Source organism: Bactrocera dorsalis, chromosome 4 (assembly GCF_023373825.1).
Source record: "Bactrocera dorsalis isolate Fly_Bdor chromosome 4, ASM2337382v1, whole genome shotgun sequence".
Lineage (NCBI taxonomy): Eukaryota > Metazoa > Arthropoda > Insecta > Diptera > Tephritidae > Bactrocera > Bactrocera dorsalis.
In genome coordinates, this window is record NC_064306.1 from 30,373,801 (window position 1) to 30,386,374 (window position 12,574).

At 38.4% G+C, this 12,574-nt stretch overlaps 1 protein-coding gene across 19 annotated transcripts in view; it reads right to left on the reverse strand.

The window, feature by feature from the left end:
• LOC105224246 (disks large 1 tumor suppressor protein) overlaps positions 1–12,574 on the reverse strand; it is a 155,748-nt gene that overhangs the window by 84,519 nt on the left and 58,655 nt on the right. For 18 of the 19 annotated variants that reach the window (XM_049456221.1, XM_049456222.1, XM_049456223.1 and 15 more), the window contains one exon: positions 3,664–3,780. The exons of the other annotated variant lie outside the window; for it this stretch is intronic. In XM_049456221.1, coding sequence (XP_049312178.1) covers positions 3,664–3,780 — 117 coding nt within the window. The remainder of the gene's footprint in view (positions 1–3,663; positions 3,781–12,574) is intronic. 19 annotated transcript variants of the gene reach the window in all.

The following is a 12,574-nucleotide window of genomic DNA, read 5'->3' on the forward strand; positions in this document are numbered from 1 at the left end:
CAGAGCCGCAACAAGATCCTCAAGTCGCTAGGCCGGCAGGCACATGGGGAAAAGACAAAGAAACGTTGTTGGCAACTTACAAAAGGCAATCGGCCGGCCGGTCCTCAACTACGCAGCACCGATATGGTCGCCTGAATGCAGTGGCACGCAGATGAGGACACTACAGACTGCCAGAACACAGCACTCCGGACTACGACGGGATTGTCTCTTGATGTCTCCCATCGAACACCTCCCATAGTGAGACGCGCATGCTTCTTGTAAAGGAGCATAATGAACTCCTCTCCAGGCAGTTCCTGGCTGGGGTGTTTCCGTAGGAATCACCCTTGCAGCCATCTGCTTGGAGCGGAGCCGCCCTCCTAGGAGCATCAAGAGGTCATTCCTCGACTACGTCGACGACATCGTACAGTACGCCGACCGCACTTCGGGACGCTACAGACTTCAGGACAGCACTGACCGCCATTCACAGTGGAGCCATTAACACCTCTCACCGACTCCCTTCCGTGAATGGCGTTCTTGAAGTTCAAAGCACCACCTATTGCAAATGAAGAGCTCCAGTTGCCGCGAGAAACGCGAGTGACCCTAGCGCAAACTTCGTTCTGGATACTGTAGCAGGTTAAACTCCTACTTATCCAGAATCGACCCCGACATTAGGTATTAATGTATGTCCTGCATGCAACGAGTCTCCGCATGACACTGGCGACCTCTTTGCATGCCCCACAAACCCCACCCATCTAACACCCTCTTCCCTTTGGTCCGACCCCGTCGAAACAGCACGTTTCTTGGGCCTACCGATAGATGATCTCGACGACAACACACCAAAAAAAAAAACAACCCTTACCATCCTAACGGGGATTAGCTAACCGTTAAAACAACAAACTACAACAGAAACAGCGATGGTTTTTTTCAAACGATATTTTCCAAACAGCATCACAAATGTCTAAAGATCTTTTTGACACTTCCCGTCAAACTACTCGTGCTAATCCACCTTGCACAACCCCTGAAAGCCACTTCAGAGTTACAATATTTTATTCCAAGCGTTGATGCTCTGATTCAAAAGATGACAGAACGTTTATTAGTGAATGAGGATATACTCTCGTCATTCAAATTCTACTCCCAGGTTTTGCTGCAATTGATAATGCCGAAGAATTAAAAATTTAACTATTTACTTCGAGGAGCAAATATCAATGACAGCATTAAAATCAGAGTATCGATTGTGGTGTGCCAGCATATCAACAATAGATTCCAACCATAAGTGTTGAAATTACTGCAACATTGCGATGCAACGTATTTTAAAAATATCACTACCTGGCTACAATTTTACCAACTCTTCCAGTGAGGACCGCTTCCTTCGAAGAACTTTCTTCAACCTTAAAAAGAATAAAAACTTTACCACGCAGTGTGATGGCAATGAGCGGCTGAGTGCACTTGCTGTTTATTGCAGTGCACTGGGATATGAAATAGATCCAGATGAAGTAATTAACCCTCGTCGAGACCAACGGTCTGGCCAGGCATATATTTTGTTTTTAAATGTTATTTAAATATATTTAGAGTGTAGCAAACGACTTGCGCTTCCAGGTAGCTTCATAGAATTTTTATGTCTATAGAATTCAGAAAAAAAAACTTCTACTCTAGGATATCGTATCGAAAAGGACGAAAAAAAAAAAGGATATTATAATATTACACCTTAAGTCGAGACAATGGTGCTTGGCTAGACCCCATATGTTTTGTATGAAAAATATATGAACTTTGGAATGTTTCTATCACTTCGCACGGTTAATTTATCTGTTTTCATGTTCATTGCATGTCCAAAATTGGTTTGTATGTTTTATCTAGGTCAAATACTTTAGCCGCTAGAGCGTTTAAGGTTAAGAAAAAAATGTATTTTTTTCTCAAAATGTTACATTTTTTGTGAAACGCTTATTGCGACGCCCGCTGGTAGAGATAGAGGGAAGGTTGAGGGCTTCCCTGAAAGCACCAGGGGCGAACTAACTCGCAAAATGGTTGTTGATCTCCCCCGGCCCCATACCTCCCCCAACTGTAGTGAAACAAAGGGGGGGACATGGTGAAAACCCATTTTTCGCTTATTGCCACGCCCCCGGTGGGGCCTTGGGGGCAATTTTGGGGCCTGAAAAGCTCTTTAAATACCCAACCGGTGCAATTTATTTAGACCAACCTAAGTCAAATACTTTAGCCGCTAGAGCGCTTTAAAAGGTTAAGAAAAAAATGTATTTTTTCTCAAAATGTTACATTTTTTGTGAACGCTTTTGCTACGCCAAGCGTGAACAAAGCGGTAAATTTGATTTCAATCAAATTGAGAGGTAAGAAAATTTCAAAAAATCTATCTATATTGTACATATATGAGCGTAAATACAACACGTATTTCCATACAAATGTATGTAAACCACATAGCGGGCCTAGCCAAGCACCATTGGTCTCGGACTAAGTGTATAGACCGTTTGGTCTCGACGAGGGTTTAATGATATGGCAAAAACAAGAAGAAAAGAAAAAATATTACTTATTTAAGTTACAACTACCAAATCATTTAAGTAATATGTATATGAATTATATCGTTTTTTTTCTTAATAAACAGAAAATTTGTAAAGTTATACTCTACATATATGTTTTTACTTCAGCCCCCCCGAATGAAAAGCTGGCTACGGGCCTGAACTGAAGGCCATCTCGGAAAGTGACTACAAACAGTGTTTCGAAGATTGGAAAATCCGTTGGCATTAGTACATTGCATCGGGAGGGGATTACTTTGAAGGGGATGAAATTGATTTGGAAGAATAAATTAAGAATTTTCAAAATAAATACAATGACACTTTTTTTTTTGCGCACAGTTCATTTTAACCCATAATTAGAGTTTTTTATTAGGTTACCCTAATGTTTATATGTATGTACCCGGACTATGTTGCTATCCAATAATGCGTAAGTAAATACTTCATTAATAAAAGTGCAAACAGAAAATATGATAAATATTTATACATAACATTTATGAAAGTATGTACTATTATGTATGTATATAATTAAATTTAAGTGGTTATGTGTGAGTGTTTGCGGCATTCGCTTTTAATTAAATTTCAAGCAAAACTCTAGAAGCAAAAGGAATTCGGTGATTCCTTATGAAATTAGGCACAAGGAGAAATTATTGCGTGCTAGACGCGCATAAAATATCGCTAAGATAATAGTATAAATATATATATGTATATAGTATAAAATACATAAAGACGAGCAACAACATAAAAAAGATATACATATTTATATATATGAATGTAAATATGTATGTGAAGTGTGACATATGGAGGCCATTCGTATTTTGAAGAGAAAAAGAGAGCCGAAAAAGTTTAAAATGACCCTTTTGAACTGACGAAAATCACATTAAAAGCCAAGGCAATAAATATTTGTAGATATGTATGCATGTATATAAGAAAAAAAGTATGTTTGCACATAAATACCTAAGGTATTTATGATATGTGAGAGAGTATAGCAATATATAGTCATATATATTTGTATATATATATATATATATAGTATAGTGTATGTCTTTGTATATTCCGAGCAAAAGATAAACATTCCGCTAAATCACAAACATATTGACAAACAGGACATTCAATCGTACATAGACGAGTATACTAAGTAATTAGGCAGCGAAAAATCTCTTACCAACAGCAACTCATCCACACCGGTGTCATCGCCGAGCGGAATTATCGAATGTAATTGTTTGGGATCGGATATTGGTTCCGTGGCAAATGCATAATTTCGATTAAAATTTCTCATAAACTGTAATAAAAAGATTGAGTAAAGGAAGAAGTACAGAGAGAAAGAAAAGAAGAAAGTGGGAGAAATCAAATTGATGTACAGATATATAATTTTTCTTTAGAACAATTTTTTTAAATTTTTCATATACAAAACAAATCTATAAAAAAATGTATCGACGATCAAATTAAGGGCATATGTGAGGATACTTTTAACTAATTAACTTAAAAAATAAACACAATTTTTATATATTTCAGGATTAGTTTATTCGGTAAGGATTATTTTCAGAATCGAATACAAGTGAAAATACTAAATACTTTTCTTGAAATTAAATAATTTTATACAGATTTCAAATGTGAAAAGTACTTTCGATAAAAATACAAATCTCAAATGTACGACAGATCCTAAGAAATCCTCAAACTCAAGTTGGGTATGTTTGCTTTTTAAACTTATTTCTAGACCTAACATCAACTCGGACCACTACATTGTTATAGCGAAGATACGCACCAACCGCTGTACAGTAAAGCACGCCCGTCAGCAAACACATGGAAGGTACGAGTTCGAGAAGCTCCTATCACAACCGACAGCGAAACGGGTTTCTGCTCGACTTGCACTCCAGCTCTCTGAGAGCACTCGTCAGCAACTCGATATAAGAGAACTGTAGGATGGCATTTCAAACTCCTTACGTACAGCTGCAAACGAGATCATTGGTTCTCGGAAAAGCAAAAGAACAGCTGGTACGATGAGGACTGCCGTCTCGCAGCGGAGAGAAAGCAGACAGCCTACTTAACACAACACGAGCGGGGTGGAACAGATATCAAGAGTTTAAAAAGAAAGCGAGACGCACAGAGTTACTCGAAGCTCGAAAATTCTACGAAAAGATGCGGCGACTAACGGATGGCTTTCATACTCTTGTAGGACCCAAAGTGGTGATTTAGTGGTTGATTTCGGAGCATACCGAAATTACGGAGGAAACACTTCTCCTTACTGCTAAACGGCGGTGAAAGTCTAACATCCACAAATGGCGAACGCGATTCTCTAATCGATGACGATGGAATAGATTCTATTGCCCAAATATAAGGTCCCAATAGTAATTACTCGCTTAAAAAACAGCAAACCAGCTGGGGTCGATAGATTACCGGTTGATTCCAATACAGCTGCGAAGAACTGACAAGATGATCAGCTTCTTTGCAAGATATGGTCGGATGAAAGCACGCCCGACGATTAGAACTTATTAGTGTTGTAACCTGCTCCCAATTGAGGTGTACTTTCCAGCTGCATTCTAACATACATAAAAACCATTACCGGCACAAGGTTTCGTTCTTATAATTCCATAGTATACTTTACACCTTCTGATGCCCATTTTAGTTCCTTCTTGTCTTATTACGTCGAAACTTTAATTTTCGTATCGTTTTCTATGTTCTAAACTCGCTCAATATCACATTCATTCTTAACCAGTTGATGAACGGTAGGCACTTTGACTTGAACATGAGTTCTCCTGTGTGTGCTCAACAATAATGATGAGGTGCAAATCTCTATTCAATCCTGCCGGCATCAACTATCAAACATACTCGTATCTCTCGTACAATCTGCTAGCGCTCTAATAATGACATGAACAGATTCCACAATTCATTTACTTATAACTATGTAATAAAATTCCAAAGATATCTATCACATATCATATATGTAATTTCCATAGTTGAATAATTACCCAACAGTGAGTCGTAACCAAATTTGATGTAAAACTAATCCATCACTAACAGACACTTAATTCAATTCATTTTCTTCACAGCCTTTGCGATTATGTACTCAACAACTTTTGCATTGTGCATACCAAATAGGTTATGTTTACATCTGTTCGAGCACATTTTCTCATATCTGCACATACTCGTATATACATATACATACATGTATACTATATACATATATGTAGTTGTGCAATAACTGTTGCATATAAGCTTTTCCGTGACTGAGGCTTTTTCCCCACAGCCAAGTACACTTTGTTAAGCACTTAAGTAAATATACCATATAAAGGGTGATTTTTTAAGAGCTTGATAACTTTTTTAAAAAAAAAAAACGCATAAAATTTGCAAAATCTCTTATTTGAAACGTTAGATTGGTTCATGACATTTACTTTTTGAAGATAATTTCATTTAAATGTTGACCGCGGCTGCGTCTTAGGTGGTCCATTCGGAAAGTCCAATTTTGGGCAACTTTTTCGAGCATTTCGGCCGGAATAGCCCGAATTTCTTCGGAAATGTTGTCTTCCAAAGCTGGAATAGTTGCTGGCTTATTTCTGTAGACTTTAGACTTGACGTAGCCCCACAAAAAATAGTCTAAAGGCGTTAAATCGCATGATCTTGGTGGCCAACTTACGGGTCCATTTCTTGAGATGAATTGTTGTCCGAAGTTTTCCCTCAAAATGGCCATAGAATCGCGAGCTGTGTGGCATGTAGCGCCATCTTGTTGAAACCACATGTCAACCAAGTTCAGTTCTTCCATTTTTGGCAACAAAAAGTTTGTTAGCATCGAACGATAGCGATCGCCATTCACCGTAACGTTGCGTCCAACAGCATCTTTGAAAAAATATGGTCCAATGATTCCACCAGCGTACAAACCACACCAAACAGTGCATTTTTCGGGATGCATGGGCAGTTCTTGAACGGCTTCTGGTTGCTCTTCACCCCAAATGCGGCAATTTTGCTTATTTACGTAGCCATTCAACCAGAAATGAGCCTCATCGCTGAACAAAATTTGTCGATAAAACACATTTCGAACCGAACACTGATTTTGGTAATAAAATTCAATGATTTGCAAGCGTTGCTCGTTAGTAAGTCTATTCATGATGAAATGTCAAAGCATACTGAGCATCTTTCTCTTTGACACCATGTCTGAAATCCCACGTGATCTGTCAAATACTAATGCATGAAAATCCTAACCTCAAAAAAATCACCCGTTACATATGTACGATGTAGTTGCAGCAAAAGCGTTGCATTCGGTGTATACATACATATATTTATAACGTACTACTTGTATATAGTAAACGTTATATCCAGAGTACGGACTACACCGAATAAGTGTAGCAATGGTAGGAAGTGAAAATATAAACAAGTAAGGAAGGGCTAAGTTCGGATGTCACCGAACATTTTATACTCTCGCATGATAAAGTGATAATCGAGATTTCATTATCCGTCATTTACATATTTTTTTTATTTTGGTTCCTAATGTATATATTGTATTATACAGAGAAGGCATCAGATGGAATTCAATACAGCGTTATATTGGAAGAAGGCGTGGTTGTGAACCGATTTCACCCATATTTCGTACATGTCATTAGGGTGCTAAGAAAATAGTATATACTGAATTTCATTGAAATCGGTCTAGCAGTTCCTGAGATATGGTTTTAGGTCCATAAGTGGGCGACGCCACGCCCATTTTCAATTTTTAAAAAAAGCCTGGATGCAGCTTCCTTCTGCTATTTCTTCCGTAAAATTTTGTGTTTCTGACGTTTTTTGTTAGTCGGTTGACGCACTTTTAGTGATTTTCAACATAACCTTTGTATGGGAGGTGGGCGTGGTTATTTTCCGATTTCTTCCATTTTCGAACTGTATATGGAAATGCCTGAAGGAAACGACTCTATAGAGTTTGGTTGACATAGCTATAGTAGTTTCCGAGATATGTACAAAAAACTTAGCAGGGGGCGGGGCCACGCCCACTTTTCCAAAAAAATTACGTCCAAATATGCTCCTCCCTAATGCGATCCTTTGTGCCAAATTTCACTTTAATATCTTTATTTATGGCTTAGTTATGACACTTTATAGGATTTCGGTTTCCGCCATTTTGTGGGCGTGGCAGTGGGCCGATTTTGCCCATCTTCGAACTTAACCTTCTTATGGAGCCAAGAAATACGTGTACCAAGTTTCATCATGATATCTCAATTTTTACTCAAGTTACAGCTTGCACGGACAGACGGACGGACAGACAGACATCCGGATTTTAGCTCTACTCGTCACCCTGATCACTTTGGTATACATAACCCTATATCTGACTCTTTTAGTTTTAGGACTTACAAACAACCGTTATGTGAACAAAACTATAATACTCTCTTTAGCAACTTTGTTGCGAGAGTATAAAAATGCCAATGCTTGCTCAGAGAGTCACCATTTACTTGTAGTTTGAGTTTTGGTTAAAAAAGTAGCTAAAAACCCGCAGTCGAAACTAAAACGCTTCAAAGTGGAATATCCTTGTTTTAATCAGCTGTCTCAGATATGCAATTTATGTCGCCCCACTTTTTTATGGGGTTCCAGAACAACCAATGTCAACAACTCCGATTGTCTATATCAAGAAAGAAGTTCGAGAGACTATATTTTTAACATGCGTTCAAAGCTAGTCTGGGAGAGCATGACCTAATTAGCAATTGCATGAATATATTTCCATATTAAACCTTTTTGGATGCTTGGCTATCGTGAAATCGCTGAAAAATGCAAAGCCGAGCTTATCGGCACCCCTACCAAAATTTTATCATGATGGAAACGAGCCGGTATTTCCATGTCCTCTTCCATTCTGGCACTGAATCTATGGATATCGTGGGAGCTTTGGTCAGCAATCAGCACATTTGCGGTCTCGAAGTCCTTCCCAGGATGGAACATAAGAGGCTTATTGAAATACTTTCCCTTAGCAAGAATTATCGCGTTCAATTAGTAGGAGTTCAAAGAGTAAACAATTTGAGAGACGCAAACTGTCACGATTGCATGGGACACGGCGTGGTCAAAGCGTATCGACAGTTATATTTTCGGCAAATCAGTAGATATAGACGAAATTGAAGTTAGGGGCTTCAACAAATTTTTGGAAAGCTCAATCAGACTTTACCAATATGCGACGCATTTTTGGATCTATACTTATTTTTTTACTAAACTACAGAGTTTTTACTTAACATATAAGCTTAAACATTTTCCCCGTCTTTCACTCCTCTTTAAAAAAAAAGCGCGTTGAATTAGGTTGGTCTCTTGCATAAAATGAGTACTACTGAGTATGAATACAGAAGTCCCGTAAAATTTTTCTATAAGGGTAGTGTACAGATGGTAAAAGAGGGCCCTATCGAAGCCGGTCTGAAAATTGGGCAATGGGCGTGGCACCGCCCACTTTCTGGTGAAATCCTATATCTCGGGACCCGACTGACTGATTTCGACAAAATTGGGATCGTAACATTCTTTTCATATTCCTAGGTCAGTCTGTGAAATAGAGCGAAATCGGACTACAACCACGCCTACTTTCCATATAACACAATTTAAAATTCCACTTGATTCTTTCACTTTCCAGTAAACAAATAAAGAATTAATTATTATAACGGAATAAAATTTTGCGGTAATAATTTCCTTAAAGTAAGTTACCTTTTGACCAAAATCCAACCAAAACTGTTCAAGCCCCTAGGTACCGAATACGTGGACCCGATACCAATAGTCACAGCATCACCCTTCTTGAGGCCCAGCCTTCATTTTTGGATAATATTCGACCGAATTGACGATGCCCAGCACGCAGTGAAGAAAATATATCAGCCATAGGTGAGAGTGTGCACAAAGACCATGGAGAGTCGATTCGGTGCCGTTCGCAGAAACTCGGACTGACGTATGGAACGACTTGCCATTTTACGTCAAGATCTTAAATCTACAGTTTGTGCAAAAACTGCAGGCGCTCGACCTTCCCAAGCGACATCACTGCGCTCTATGGGCACTTGAAATGTTCGAAGAAGATCTGAAGTTTTCGAATCAAATTTTGTTCAGCAATAAGGCCCATTTCTGGCTCAATTGTTATGTAAATAAGCAAAATTCCCGCATTTTGACCGAAGAGCAACCTAAAGAGATTCAAGAGCTGCCATTTCATCTAGAAAAATCAACGGTTTAGTGTGGTTTGTGGGCAGGTGGAATCATCGTTTCATATTTCTTCAAAAACGATTCCGTTGAGAACGTAATCATGAATGGCGATCGTTACCACGCCATGATAACCGACTATTTGATAGCTGAAATTGAAACTCGTGATCTCCGCGACATTTGGCTTCAACATCGTATCAATCAACGGATTTATTGAGAGAACACTTCGGTGAGCAGATAATTTCACGTTTTGGGCCGGTCGTTTGGCCAGCAAGACCACACCGTTAAACTTTTTCTTGTGGGGGATATGTAAAGTTAAAAGTCTACGCGGACAATCCCGCTTCCATTCAAGCCTTGGAGCAAAACATCACACTTGTCATTCGCCATTTACCAGTCGAAATGCTCGAACAATACATCGAAAATTGGATTCAACGGATGGACCATCTGAGACGTAGCCGCGGCCAACATTTGAAAGAGATAATCTTGAAAAAATAAAGACCAAAGAATGTTCTTTGGAATGTTTATAAACCTTCCACATGAAATTTGAAGTTTCTGTGTTTTTTTTTTCTAAAAAGTAAGGAACATCGAATTGGATCCCTCTTTATAATAATATTTCTGTTCATCCATCAGTAGTGATTATAAAAGTTAAGCTACTGAAAAATAAACGTTTTAAGTTATTTTAACCTGAGTTCACTGTTTAATATATTCTCACACACATATCTATGTACATATTAAGATAATATATAAGCATATGGTTACAATAAATTTGATTATCTTTCAAAAGTCTGCCACGAGTATAAAATCCATATTGTATGGACGTTTACTTGCACATGTATTTGTAGGCGCCTGCATAAGTATGTGCACATGTCAGTATGTATTTATGCAACAAATCTTTGCAAAGTAGTGCAACAGTCAGCAGATTAACCGGCCGACCGCAACCGTATCACAGCACCAGTTGATATAGTGGACACTTAACAATTTGCATTGCACTGACTGAGCAAACGAAACGAAATGTAACGAAAGACTGCACTGTAACTCACCCCACATTGACGACAGCGCACTCAAGTGTGGTTATAAAATGAAATTAAATATTGCAAAATAAGTTTCTAATCATAAAATCGATATGTTGCAAATTTGAATACACATACGATAAACTGTAAATGTTGTATTATATTATAGGGCGCGCTCATTTCCACCGCCAACACAAAATTTCCGCAACAGAAGTCACCTGAAGTGGGTTAACGCACGTCTTGTAGGTTCTCACTGAAAAAAATAAATAAACGAGGGAGGGAGGGTTTGCACTGGATTTTTTCCTTTCCATTTAACACATACTTTCCCGCACCGTTACTTTTGCGTTACGCAACTCAAGACCAGACCAAGTAATTTCTTAAGTTCTGAGAATTATTATTTCTTCTTCTTGCGCTTTTGCTTTGAAGTTAACGACAGCTGCCTGAATTATTGCTGCGGGGAGAGTGATATATGGACAAATGTCGACTTGAGCGGAAAGCATGTCGTAAAAATCGTTGAGGAGTGACGTTATAAACACACTACACATGTATGTAAACATACATACGTAATTGAAGTATGCATACACTATATACATACATACATATAGTATACAAGCATACATATTCACTGTCGTTTCGTGAAAGTGTTAAAGTTTTGACGGCGAAATGTCGTAGGAGTCTTTGGTAGAACTTTATGCATCACTTGCTTGCCAAGTTCTCAAAAAAGTTTTGTAGTTTTTCACTTTCATTTCACTTTCTATCCTGTGGAAACTATGACTCAATAGGTTAAATGGTCACCTACTGCCAGTATACTAGTGGAGTAGAGACAGGTGTTTCAAAGATTTTTTATTTATATATCTACGCGTGTGCAAAAGTTCTTTAGATAATAGAAAAACTATTCTTTATTGCTTATTTTTGATATGAACGTTGGAAGTTTGGACATGCCACTGTATTTTCTAATAATTCTTTTCTTCTTTGTTTTTTGTACTTTTTTGTGCATACTAATGTGAGCAAAAAATAGTAAGACTCTGTACATAAATTTAAAATTCTTAATTTATTCTTCAAAATCCATGTCGTCCCCTCAAAGTGATTGCTCTTGGTCTCAATACACTTGTGCCAACGTTTTTTCCAATCCTCGAAACTGTTGTTGAACTCAATTTCCGGAATAGCTTTCAATGCGCGTAGCGATTCACGTTTAATGGCTTCAATTGACTCGAAACGGTTTACCCTTAGCATTCGTTTCAGTTTGCTGAATAGCCAGAAGTCATACGGAGCTAAATTAGGCGAATACGGTGGTTGCGGCACGATATTGGTTGAAAAACTCACGAACAACCAATGCAGTCTGCGACGATACATTTACGTGGTACAAAAACCAAGAATTGTCGGCTCATAATTCCGATCTCTTTTACGAATAGCTTCGCGCAAACGACGCATAGTATTCCTTGTTGACAGTTTGGCCGGTCAGAAGGAATTCGGAGTGAACCACACCTCGATAATCAAAGAAAACTGTCAATATAACTTTGATTTTTGACCTGCTTTCATGTGATTATTTCGGCTTTGGCTCACCTTTGCACGATATTGGGACGATCAATCGTCCTTGTCTCTGTTTTCGGGGCATAGATCCAGTAATAATACATTTCATGATATCCTTACAGTCCGAAAGCGTTATTTCACAGGTGTTAATGCGACGTTTTTTTCGAAAGAAATTGATTGATTTTGGAATCAATCGTGCTTTCACTTTTCTTAGACCCAAATGACCTTTCAAAATTGTTTTTACTGATCGTTCCGATATTCTAACGATCCCGTCCTGGAGGTGGTTCATCGTCCACGCGTTCTAGACCTTCTTTAAATAATTTGTACCAATCAAAAATGCTTGTTCGCGACAAGCAATTATCACCGAAGGCTTTTTCCAACATTCCGAACGAAAAAAAATATTTCGACGAA